The following is a 14,146-nucleotide window of genomic DNA, read 5'->3' on the forward strand; positions in this document are numbered from 1 at the left end:
GAAAGCGATAGCTAACTCATCACCTGCGGCGGTACATGTATGCATGAACATGACACGAGCGACTAGCAGTTGCAGTTGCTGTGACGTCGCACGAAAGGACAAAAAACGTCAGAACGGAGTACAAAAAAAAAAAAAAAAAAACGGGTAAAAAACAGAGCATTATTATTATTATTATTACATTATTACCACGCCACTAAGGCCACTTCCTCTCAAATGAAAGGTGATGGGTAGACGAAATGAAAACCCCAGAAACTAGTGATGCAACAATCCGTTAAAAAATCTTCCAGTTCTGGAGTGGCTTCATGCAGAATCTTATCCGAGTCAGAGAATATGCGAACAGAAAACTAAAAGCGACCTCGCTATTGTGGGAGCGATAGCGCCCTACAGCGCACGGCAGACGCTGATACAAACACACCCACAAGTGGCTGCATTAATTCCATTCACACTTGAGTGGACGGAAGGTCTTCAGCATGAAGCTAAATAGATCTAAGTATACTACAGGCATTTTTAATATTTTCCGCAGAATAATAAGCAATCTACTACAATCAATAAATGGCATGAGAAACAATACCTATTATTCTGAAGCAAGTCGTGACTTGTAACATGGAACACTTACAACTCGTACACCTCCAAGACGCGCAAAATCGCTGAGAAAATATATTTCACAAAAACAAATTTTCGGTTAAACAAAATAGAGACTGTAAAGAAAAAGTTTCCACACCGACAATGCCAAAAACCTACAAAAAAAGTGACGTTTGCCATTTTCCTGTCAGTAGTTCCTTGTACGACGCACGCGTATATAATTTGTACTTTATTTGTAATCGAGAGTGCTAAAAAAAGAGTAAAAAAAGTTGTCTCCATTATTACTAGGCTAAATTTAGGTTTTGAAAATTTATCGATGGAAAATATTCCTAATCTAGACAAACAATATCCTCATTATAAGCACTTCCAGAGGTACCGGGAGAAGCATCCGACAGCTGACCTCTTACAAGTGAGGTCCTCTCAACGCTCTTCTGTCTATCAACAACAAACTTCTCAAGCAGATTTGCAAGTCTGACTGGGCTTTTCGTTTCTGTTTTAAAATCCAGCTTCACGTCTCCTGTGTGACTTTGCTCCAGCTCATTATCCCATTTGTACAATTTTGAAATGTTTTCTGAAATGTTTTCAAATAACTCACGTTCACGGTTAGTAAATTCGAGTTTTAATCCTGTGTTTTTGTAATTTTCTGTTTTGTACTCTGAAGCAGTTTGGTTTGCTGACGTTTCAGTTTTCGCATTTGATACATCAACTTCAAGAATAAGGCAGTCATTGTTTTCAAGCAACTCGCCAGGTGAAGGATCAGGGATTGCACTTTCATTTACCTGCAAATTATCAACAGTAGTGACGTTATTTACAATATTGTTGTCGACATCCGCGGTGAGCTGTGTGGTCTGATCAGAATTTCGAGGTGAATTCGAGACTCTTTCCGAGGTTCGATTTATCTCTGAAGACTCAACAAGACTGACTTCATCAAGCAGCTCCTCGTTGTCTAGTAAAGTAATGGTTTGTTTCATGGATGCTACGAGTGCAGGCGATCTTACGAAGATTTTTGGTTCTGCAAATTTTAAAAGCCGAGTCGGTGTTGTATCAGGGGTCTTCAGCTTTGAACGTTGAGATGGAGACGGAAGGATCGACACTTCATCAAGCTCTTCTAATTCCTCATCAACGGGCACATCCAGTGATATGATCTCATCTGCCTCAGGATCTTCTAAGTTAATTGACGCTCGTTTATGTTCTCGCAGTATCGAAATCTCCGGAGAGAGAACTGAGTTTTCGTCGTTCGATTTTGAAGGAGAAAAACTTGCCTTTGATTGCTCATAGCTTTCGCTTCCTACACTTGGAGTATTGATCTCAACCTCAATGAGCGCCGAGTTCACTTGAGACGACATATTTGCTTCAATGACTTTGGGTACTTCACCCGGCGTTGTGCTTCCTTCAGGATTTAAAAATTGCGCATCAATTGTAATTTCGGACGTGGCGTGATCGCCGCATTTATTGGCTGAAACTCGAGTACTTGCCTTTAAATGGCCTTCATCCCCGGATTCGTCTGAATATATCAATTCAATATCCTCACCGACATCAGACAATTCCCAGCCTTCATTCTCATCTATATCTTGCTCCCCATTTTCACTATTTGCAGCATCTCCTGCAACAGCATTCTGACAAGGAGACGAGCGCATGGAATCCAATTCTTTCTTTCCATCTACACTCAAATTCATCTCTGGAGCCTCGCCTCGAAGAGTACAGTCAACACTATCATCTAAATTTATGAGTTGAGGTACAGCCTTATTGCTTGCAGGGCGTGATAGTATACGATCTTCTTCAGAGCAAATTTGAATGTCGCAGGAATTATACATAATTTCTATTTCAGATGAGCTGGAAACATTCAGCATATCCCCCGCTCCCGTTTTAGTGGTTGGATGTAAACAAGAAAAACAGAAAACGTTGACTGGTATGACAGAGTCTTCGGCTGCTTTTTCAGAGCCAAGCTGATTGTCTTTAGCTTGTGAAATTTGTTCATTACTTGCCACGTTTAAACAACCTTCATCTTCCACGCCGTCAACCCCAGTCCCCTCTTGGCAAGTCGCATTGGGGTTTTCACTCGTACTAACATTCATCTTTATAGAAGAAATCTGATTTCCAGAAGTAGACTTGTTTGCTACATGCAATTGTTGAGGATGTGCAACTTGGTAGGAAGTAGACTCATTCAACTTGGGTTTTATTGGAGTGCTAGTAGGAACTTTGCTGCTCCCCACTGAGTTCGGACCATAGCTATATCCTGAATTTGATTGATTGGAGGGATGCAAGTTAGGGAGAGGAAGGAGGGGTCTTTTGTTGCTATTATACTGTCGATTGTCATTATTAATATAATTACTCCTATTATGCCATGAATATCTAGAATTATAATTAGTATGTTCATGGTGACGTCTCCAAGCAGTCCAATGATGCTGGTAATTCATCGAGCAAGGACGCTTGTATTGGTGCTGAAAAGGGCCCTGGTTGTTTGTCCGTTCTTGCCAATGACGTCTTTTCCTCCATCTGTTATTACTATTTGTGTTATGAAAGGGCTTTTGATGCATTCTGGCTCCAGCATTATTTGGAACATTATTAACATATAGTTTGTTAGTTTTAACTTCTTTCTCTTCAGAATTGATACCTCCATCATCATTTGCATTCACTGTTTGGTTTGAATTTGGCTCTCGTTTAATGTCCCTCAAACAATCCTGACTTGGTGCTGAGGTTGTTTCTTGCTTTACCTCAACTGGGAACTCTAATTTAACTTTCTTAGCTGGTCCTTCCCATTTTCTAGGTTGTCCTTCTTGTTTGATGATGACACGAGAGCAACATGAGCATTTTAACAAGGATGCTTGGGAACTCTGCTCTGCTGAAGCAGTAGAAAGTGACTCATCAGTACTTGAATTCAATCTGCGTTTAACTTTAGGCTGAGCAGTCACAGAAGCCATGGTAGAGATGTTTCAATTCTGAAAGGAAAAAATGAATATATAGATTAAAATTTAAACTGTTGCTTGCACTATTGTATATAAGATACAAGATCATTTTCCGGTCATCTATTTAATTTATAAATGACTGCAAAGTGCAAATGGTGAAAAGAGTAATACTTTTTTGTTCAAGCCTTTTTGTTTGTCTCTGTTTTCTGCACATGTTCTTCTTGTATGATTGATCATTGTGACGCCAGCAAGCCAAGAGATTGATGAGGGAATGTTTGTTGGTGGAATTGCAGTATAACTTGATATTATATATAGTGTTAATGTCAAAAAATATAAATATATATTTTGTTTGAACACATGTGGTTAATAGCATTAGAATTCATCAATTTCAATTTTCATGGGCAAACAATTATTCAGCTGATGTTAATTGATCATAGTGCAGGTTTAAGGATATGCAGGTTAACAGGACCATGTTGCTGAAAAACTTTTTTATTTATGGATGGATCATTATGAAACTTGATACACATATGTAAAATAGAAATCAATGACTTTCTGTTCATGTAAATTTTTCAATCAAAATGAAAAAATGTGAAATCCACGGAAAACAGCAAAAAAAGGGGGTACTGTAAAAATATATCTCCTAGGATTTTCTGGGGTTTTTAAGAAGAAAATCTAAAAGAAAATTTAACCACTGAAATTTGAAAAATGAACAATGACCGCTGAAATTTGTGGTCATTAAAGGTACCGTCAAACGGGGTAAAAAGGGACAGTTTTGAGCGTTTTTTGTTAATAACTTCTTACCATGAAACATTTCAGAAACAAGTTTAGGCTCATTTTATAGCTATCGAATGGCATCTTCAAAAAAATTCCATATGCTATTTGTAAGGTGCCAGACGCAAATAAAACCGTCCCGATTTACCCCTGGGAATGGGGTAATCCGGGACACTTGCAATAAAAGTTAATTTTAAAACGTTTGAAGCATGCAGAGTGTACTCATCTATTACTAACAGTACTCTGAAGTCCTCCTCTTTCATTGTAGATGATGCAGATGTAAAATAAATGACATTTTCTGTGATTTTTACTTGTTTTTCCTTTATTGATATGATATTACCATATTCATTAATTACCATATTATTAATGTGATATTACTGTATCCATGGACATGCCATCGAGCATTGACAATGACCTTGTCCACTGCAAGCTTCATATCAGCAGCCATGTAGCATTTCTTCTGTATCTGTAAACTTACAGGATGGTTTGTAATTTCACACAATTTTAATCAAGTCTAGTGATTTCACTATAACAAAAAAGATCATGAAAAACATACCTGAAACAGAAAATAATGTTCTAGTGACAACCATCATACGTTTTGAAGAAATAAATCATAGTTTAGGTCAATTGCTTTTCATTCTATGATGCCCGGTGCACAATTCTATATGTAGTATTCTATGTACAATTTTGTGACAACCAATGATGCACTAATTTTTTGATAAGTGAATTTTTTTTTGCCGAGCAAGGTAAATGTAATCAAAATTCTTTGTTGTTAATCAATTTTTTTGTTAACTGGAGCCTTTGCTAACTGAGGTTCTACTGTAAATGCATTTTTGAGGGTGTCCCTAATTACCCCAGGGGGGGTGTCCCTTTTTACTCCGTCGCGTGGAAATGGCTGCCATTTTTTGGAATGAGATAGGCAAATTCTGTCAATTACATTTCCAAGCAGACACCTGGGTGCAACTTTTATGTAAGTAAAATGTTTTAATATGGTGAATATTTTTTTTGCTCCAGACCGTAGCAGAGGTACTTTTCCAAAATCGCACTTTTCACACTTTTTTTCAACGATTTTTTTAAGGATAGTAAATGTTTGATTTCTTGACTAGCTTTATACATAATAGATAGTAAAAATGTTGCAGTTTACGCCACAATTTTTATTTTTTTTACGTCACTATTTTATTTTTCACTATTTATTTTTACTACATCCCTATTTACCCTGCCCATCCCTTTTTATCCCGTTTGACAGTATAGGTTTTACTTGCACTTCAACAGCAGACATGAACCAACAAATCAACAAACAAACATGGCTTTGGGCTCTTTAGATGTGCAATTTCTGGACCTTTAAAATTAGTCTAAAAATGGAGAAGTAAATTTTTTATTTTTAACCAACACTGTGATGACATGCTCCCATTTACAATGTTTTGAATGTGACATTTATTTTCAAGTTATAGGAAGCATTGAATACAGGAATTTTGGTGGAAATAAGCACATGATTAACTTTATTGATGTAATTTGGCAGAAGCTCCTCTTTTATGAAGGTTTGATTGAAGACCAGAGCATGCTTTTTATTAACAAACTTACTTTTTTCTTTTAATTTGGTTTGCTAGTTGCAATTGATGCTACTTGCAATCCTAATAATAATTTTATTTGACTTGTTGAAAAAATAAGATGATTGTTAATAAAAAGCATGCACAGGTCTTCAATCAAACTTGCATATAAGATACACTTTATATATATACATAAAGATAACAAATTCAAAAGCTGAAGACTAGGAAGCAAGTTAGTGAAAAAATGATAATACATTGCACTATAAATAGTGGATGCCAGGTAAGTTGCTGACACATAGAAATACACTTGTTCATTCATAAATATGTTTTCCTATAGCTATACTAGAAATTCAACCAAACATATATATAAATGTGATTGAAAAGGATCCATTCTTTCCTCTTAGTGCAGGAAGGATTATTTTTCTCAACAAAGGAAATACTTTGAGAAGCTTATTGTGGCTAATCAATATGCCTCAATCAATATGTCAGTGACCCTCGGAGTCGGTGTAGGCCACCATCAGAGGCGTTAAGGTTGGGGCCCTGATCATTGACATGAAACCATTCCCTGTTTTTAATTAATAAAATCAATTCCTTTTTTATATGCAACTGCCTTCAGAGACAACAGACTTGGACAAGACTGGATTAACAACTTCTTGATGACTTGATGAAATTTGATTTATGTTTGAAAATTCAATAAGAAATGTCAAGGGATTCAATAGGATTTTAGGATTCAATAAGAAAGGTCAAGTCTCTTATTTGTCACAATGTCTCAGTCATTCTGGAAAATTGGGCAACTTGGGCAGTCACCTCCCTTGAACAAGATGATGTCATGCTATCAGTAAATTTTTGCCATTTTCATGGATCTAGCAAGCTAATCCCTAATCCTCAGTCAGAAAGATGTGCTGGGTGTGCAGGAATTTATATTGTCATTAAATTAATCGGTACAGTGCACTGAAATAAGTTGAAAAGCTTTTCATTCACCCAAAGGTTTAAACATTGATGAGGGCAGCATGATTATATATAAATGTATAGTTACATTGTCTCCCTATGAATGTATGTGCATTAGTTACTGCATATATGTTCAATGCCTGCTACCGCCAACCGGGGCTACTCGGGACGGTTTTGAGCATTTTTTGTTAATAACTTCTTACCATGAAACATTTCATAAACAAGTTTAGGCTCATTTTATAGCTCTTTGCGAGGGCTATCGAATGGCATCTTCAAAAACATTCCATATGCTATTTGTAAGGTGTCAGAAGCAAAAAAAGAGTGTCACAAGTAGCCCCATCAAATAGGGCTACTTGGGACACTTGGAATAAAACTTACTTTTAACACGTTGGCCGCGATGTGCGCCATATATGTACACGCTGTACTCCTCAGAAACGCGATGTGTACACATGTGGTACATTCATATGAAAAATACATATTTTTATAAAATCTTATTACTCTTTCAAATTTAAAATTTCAATGATGCAATTAAATAGGCATGCTAGGGAATGATTTGAAGTCAACTACTGCTTAGAGAAATAGTTTTATTTTCAAATGCAAGTAATACAAAAATTACGAAATTTGTGTCCATTGATGAAAGCAATATATATATCTATCTTTGTATGAAAACAATATAAAATATTTTTTTATTGATCTGAAACTACAACATTGGGTGTTGCCAACATCACCCAATGTTGGCAATATGTGATTGATAAACAATTATCGCACATGTATGGTTTTCCTTCACAGTCATCAAAATATTTTTGTACCCTTCGCGTTTCACCTTTGCTACGGCACTTCCTTCATTTGCTGAGAGAATGTTGTAGCATTCATGGCAGCGCATCCTGGCTTTAGTTCTAGTTGGTTCAATGAAAGTGGGCTGTCCTCTGTCCCACTCGATAATTTGATTTTGAGATATACATCCTGATTTTACTCTTTCTCTGAAATACTGCTTGTAACAGAAGCTCAAAACAATATATACGATGAATGATCTCTATAAGGTAAATATAACTGAACTAACAATGTAAATACCCTCAATTTTATTCAGGATTATGAAAACCTGGACACCAATCTCTTTCCATAGTAATTTCCATGCGTAATATACATCATTCACAAAAAGCTACCGGTAGTCATAATCTGTGCAATTATGACTCAAAACTAAATTAGATTTCTTGCACGCATCACTCACAATGATGAAAGTGATAACTTTAGGCGTTTTTCCGCAAAATGAGCCATAGATGCATGTCTTTGCTTGGTACAGATCGCTCACAGTATTAGAAGTGATTACGATAGGCGACGTGAGCCAATACTAGCCACAACAGGCATGGCTTCATTTGGTACACATCGCCAGGAATAATGACGAATTTCAACCCTGAGCGATGTGCACCAAATGCGGCCACAAATTTTATGTGACACAATGACAGAACATACCCCTGCTGAGCTGCACACAACTTTTCTCCTTGCTATCTGCCGGGTAACTGAAGATATACAAGTTTGAACCTATCGCCCGTACGGCATTCGGGCCAAATCAGCAATCGCAGCCAACGTGTTAAAAAATTTGAAGCATGAAGAGTGTGCTCATCCATTACTAACAGTACTCTGAAGTCCTCCTCTTTCATTGTAGATGATGTAGAGGTAGAATAAATGACATTTTCTGCAATTTTTACTTATTTTTCCTTTATTGATATGATATTACCATAAATGTCAAATGTCATAAATGCCAGGGTCGTAAACAAGGCATAAACGCCCCAGTGACTTTGGCCATCTTTTATGACCCCGCTTTCCTTTGAAAAACAAAATAAAAAATGGGGCCAAAGTTACCCCAGTTGATGGTACCGCATTATTGTTGCCATATTACTGTATTATTGAAGCGATATTACCATATCCATGAACATGCCATTGAGCATTTACAACAACCTTGTCCACTGCAAGCTTCATATCAGCAGCCTTATAACATTTTTCCTGTATCTGTAAGCTTACAGGACGATTTGTAATTTCACACCATTTTAATTGGGTTAAGTGAATTTACTATAAAAAAATATAACTCAGTACTCACTGCTGTGAGTGACAGAGCACATTTTCTGGTCAACGAAAACTTGAGGTCATGGACGGACTCATTTTTCGATAAGTGAACCTCTTTTTGCTCAGCGAGGTTAATGTAATCAATATTCTTTGTTTTTAATCAATTTTTTTCTTAACTGGAGCCTTTGCTGAGGTTCTACTGTAAGTGCGCTTTTGGGGGTGTCCTGAATAGCCCCGGAGGGTGTCCCGAGTAGCCCTGTTGTGCGGAAATGACCGCCATTTTTTTGGGAATGAGATAGGCAAAATCTGTCAATTACGTTTTCAAGCCAACACCTGGGTGCAACTTTTATGTAAGTAAAATTTTTTAATATGGTGAATACTTTTTTTACTACAGACCTTAGCAGAAGTAACTTTTCAAAATATCGTTCTTCACCATTCTTTCAGGAATTTTTCAAAGCTAGTTAATGTAGGTAGTAATTTTGAACTTCCTTTATACTACATAGATAGGAAAAATGTTGACGTTCATGCCACTATATTTAGTTTTGCAATATTCCAATTAGTTTTGCTACACAAACAGTTTTATGCCATGTCGGAGGACTGTCCCGAGTAGCCCCGGTTGACGGTACAGTCAACATTGATGGCAGCTGTGGCTGTACAATAATACAATCACATCCTTATTGTATTATTACAATAAGGATGTACAATCACATATCCACATCCCCTGGAAAACCCATAAAGCCACGGCTTGAAAAATCTAGTCGCGGCTCGCCAAGTAGATATATTCCATGCCTTGACAACTGCTTTGAAGGAGACAAGGAGTGTGACTGTGTGAGCAGGGCTGGAAAAGTCCTACTTTTGTCTGAAATATTGCAGCTATAACATCATATAATTTCAGTAGGTATGAAATCTCGTGGCTCGAATGTCATAAATTTTTGTTTGATTGAAAAATCACAGTTTGCACTTTGCAAAGTTGTCACTTCATAAAATTTTCAACTTCCGCAATCTGCATTGCTTTATTGTTCCCACCAAAATATCCTGCAGAAAAAACAAACATTGTAATGTAAACAATTCAACTAAACGTTTTGTTGAAGATCGCGCATAGTTGCGGTGCCGGTCATGTCAATGCGGTCAGATTGCATTAATACGTTCTCAACTTAGAGTAATGACAAATTTTATTGTTGCCATTTGACTGTTTTAGGGTAAAATTAGAGATTTGGGGTAACACGTGCTGTGACGTGCATGGACTTGGTAAATAAATGTGCACCTCGTAAATGGCTTTTCATGGCCGAGATATGGAATTCACGGCTCGGTGAAATGGAATCACGGCTTGAAGAAATGGAATCATGGCTGGCAAATCCATAAAACCACGGCTCAAAAAATTCAGTCGCGGCTTGCCAAGTAGATATACTTCATGCCTGTGTGTGAGTACCTACTGAGTGACTTTTCTCAAATTATTAAACACAGCCTTCAAATTTTTTCAAACTAAAATTTTTACATCAAAACACTGGCCTACAATGCCAGGAAGCCCCACATGAATCAAAATAAATATATGATTATCAGATTATGAATCAGCAATTGTTTTTAGAATTCCATTCTGGCTTCCATTCCAAAATCAATGATTTTTTTTATTTTTTTCGTGATTTTTTCAGCTTTTTTATCTTTTTGAAGTGTTATTTTTCATGTTGCAATTAGCCTACTAACAATAACAGTATATGGATCATAATGGATGGCTAAAAAGGGCACTTATTGCCATGAATAATGGCCAACAGGCCAAGGTGATGTTTACCACTTACGGATTTTTGGGTAAACAATTATTGGTAAGTCTATTCATTAGCTTTGTAAAGTTTGTATGGAGCAAGGTAATGAGCTAAATATTGACCATTTAACTGGCTTCAATATACAAAAACACTTCAGGAATGCAGANTCAAATAAACAAAAAAGTTGAAAAAATCAAAAAAATCAAATAAATCAAAAAAATCATGAAAATATCAAATAAATCATTGATTTTTTATTTTTTTGATTTTTTTAAAAAAAATCAAAAAAATCGCCAACCCTGGTCCGGGACTCCGGAATACTTCTGACTCTTCCGCTTGTTGGATACGGAACATACGGTAATCGTAAACTGCGGCTATTAAACATACAAAATGTAAAAATGCGGTGTTCAGTGTTGCCATATGACTTTGGAGATAATTTCTTCCAAAATAAAGTTCTAGATTTCTCATTCACCAAATTTCCGTATCAAGAAAAATCATATATTATTGAAGGATAATTAAAGGCATACTGTACTGAGTATTGCGTCTGTTCCTCCACAAACTGCTCTTGTGCGGCGTAGAATTGATAGCCGGGATTGCGCGAACTGCTGAAGTCAAGATTAAAGAACCACACCGCAAATCATTCATTTACTAATAAGTGCTAATTGTATAAAAAACACAGGCACTGGAAGAAATCTATCTTAATTATAAATTTTCATTTTTATTGCAACAATGAAGGTTAATTATAGAGGTGAACAACAAACATTAATAAAAATGAGAATAGCTTCAGAGGGACGCATCACACTCGAAGTCGAAGATCGTTCAGCGTTACTTGAAATCTACAGACGATGTTGCCATTCCATTCAGATGAAAACGGTGTCTAAATCAAACTGTGTCGGACGGCTCCCCGGCCCATGCCGTGGAATCGATGACCGTGATTTGCGTGAACGCGTGCGCGAAGAAAATATAAAAAACTAAAAATGCGCGGGAAATTTCCCCATTTATATACATCTTCCTGAGTGTGGGCTGGGCACAGGGCTGGAAAAGTAAAAGTCCTATTTTTGTCTGAAATATCGTGGCTCTAATATCATATAATTTCAGTAGGTATGAAATCTCACAGCTCAAATGTCAAATTTTTGTTTGATTGGAAAATCGCAGTTTGCACTTTGCAAACATGTCACTTCATAAATTTTCACCTTCCACAATCCACATTGCTTTACAATTCCAGCCAAAATATCCTGCAGAAAAAATATAAACATCGTTATGTAAACAAATCAACTTAACGTTTTGTTGAAGATCGCACATAGTTGCGGTCATGTCAAAGCGGTCAGACTGCATTAACACGGGCTCAACTTGCAGTAAAGACAAATTTTATTGTTGCCATTTGACTGTTTTAGGGTAAAATTAGAGATTTGGGGTAACACGTGCATGGACTTTGTAAATAAATTCGCACCTTGTAAATGGCTTTTCATGGCCAAGATATGGAATTCATGGCTCAGTGAAATGGAATCACAGCTCAAAGCATGGTGCAATTCTATAGGTTATTCAAAAGAACCTGGTCTTATGTCATTTTGAACCGATCAACGCTTCTTTACGGACCGATCGTAAAACACACCTTCACCGGCAAAAGCTTTCACACTTCTGAAGAGAGGTGAGCTGACAGCTACACTGGCCATGGGTGATCCTTATTTGAATTTGAATGCATGATCGCAAGAACCAACATAGCCCTGAACAACAGTAATTTCGATTGATGTTAATTTCTAAATTAAAATGTATTTAGCCAGAATTTCTTGCATCAGAGATACTTTCAAGTATTTCAATGCTAACAGCATCAAAATCCACGCAGAAACATAAACTTTTAATAGATTTTACACTGAAATTTACGCTCCTAGTCCAAAGAACTGAGACCGATTTCAAATAAAAAATGACTAAATTGAATCCATCGCGCTTTCTGGCACCTTCTCTCATAGCTGATTGCAGTTGCAGTGCATTTTTTTAGCTTAAGTTGCCAATACGTATTTAATGTAGTTTTCCGTAGTTCCGTTGGTACAAAACTTACAAAACAACGTTGAATTATTGATTGCTAATTTCTAGCATTAGGTTAATTTTTATGATTCAAATTAATCATAGAAGTTGTATCTCCATAATTCCATGTTGAATTAATATTACTCATAGAAGGTTCACATACAGGCTACAGTGATACAGATGCCAGCACTAGCAGCGGCAATCAAATGAACTACTTTATTGTTTAGTGTCTTGACTAAAAATATAATAATATCGTATTCTATTTAGGTCCAGTCCACACTCAGGATGATGTATGTTTTCGGTGAATTTTACTGCGCATTTTCACTTTTTTTAAGCTATTGCTGTGCACAGTTGGCGCAATGTAATGAAAATTGATTCTCTTTGCACACGTGTTCGCGCAATCCCGGCCATCAATTCTACGTTGCGCTGCCGCGCATGAGCAGTTTGTGGAGGAACAGACTTAATACTCACATTACTCAGTACAGTATGCCTTTAATTATCTTTCAATAATATATGATTTTTCTTGATACGGAAATTTGGTGAATGAGAAATCAAGAACTTTATTGTAAAAGAAATTTTCTCCAAAGTCATATGGCAACACTGAACACTGCCGTCTGTTTACATTTCGTATGTATAATAGCCGCAGTTTACGATTACCGTACGTTCCGTATCCGACAAGGCAGACAAGCGGAAGAGTCAGAAGTAACCCGGACATGTCTTACATTTTATTATTGTCAGTTCGACTCGCGTAGTCAATATACTCGCATATATTCTCGACTAAAATAGTAGAACTATTTTAGCTTTCTAAAGTACGGCGCACGGTGCATTTTTTTACCAGCATAGTACGGCGCACCGTGCAGGTCATTAAAATGACAAAATAAATTCCCGCGCACCTGGCACATCTTCCTGACCATGGGGTCCGGTCTCTTAAAGTGTTCCAGCAACATATTTTCCATTACTAATTATTTACATTTATTTGTTTGTGGTACAGCAAAATATTGCATTTTTTTGTCACAGTTGATGTAGCTACCACGTGTTCTTGTGTGTGACGTCACCACTAGCCATATGTAAACAAAGCCACAGTAGTGAAGATGGGACCAGTTTTGCATTGAAATCGATGGTTATTTGTGAATAATATTTTTGATTGTGATATTATAACATATTTCTGATTGTGAAATAATTTTGATTGTGATATTGACACTTGACAGTAGTGTCGTCTCTTATACACATCTAGATGTGTATAAGAGACAGTTGTAGCAGAGAGCGCCCCTTCCAACTCTGGGGAAAGTCCTGACTATGCTGTGCCTGGGGATGGTGCCATCCAGCTGGATGACACTGATACTCAATCCCTATTTGATGGGTTCGCACCTGAACCAGAGCTGGACCATAAACCAATGAAATTGAAAGGTGCTCAAGAACTTGCCAGTGAGATGGAGAAGAGATCAGTGATCAATGTCAGGCACACGCGGTCGAGAGGCTCTGTGCAGAATTTACCTAATGTCCAGGCAATTGCTATTGAAAGAGCTCTAAGAAGAAGACGGGTCAGCTCATAATG

General features: G+C 37.0%; 1 protein-coding gene across 2 annotated transcripts in view; it reads right to left on the bottom strand.

The window, feature by feature from the left end:
• Nucleotides 1-557: 557 nt before the first annotated feature.
• Nucleotides 558-14,146, bottom strand: part of LOC108666380 — a 15,974-nt gene continuing 2,385 nt past the window's right edge. For both annotated transcript variants that reach the window (XM_018153245.2, XM_018153244.2), the window contains exon 2: nucleotides 558-3,521. In XM_018153245.2, the coding sequence (XP_018008734.1) occupies nucleotides 912-3,503 (2,592 nt within the window). In that variant the 5' untranslated portion in view covers nucleotides 3,504-3,521 and the 3' untranslated portion in view covers nucleotides 558-911. The remainder of the gene's footprint in view (nucleotides 3,522-14,146) is intronic.

The sequence above is a fragment of the Hyalella azteca genome, unplaced genomic scaffold, assembly GCF_000764305.2.
Source record: "Hyalella azteca isolate HAZT.00-mixed unplaced genomic scaffold, Hazt_2.0.2 contig12949, whole genome shotgun sequence".
Lineage (NCBI taxonomy): Eukaryota > Metazoa > Arthropoda > Malacostraca > Amphipoda > Hyalellidae > Hyalella > Hyalella azteca.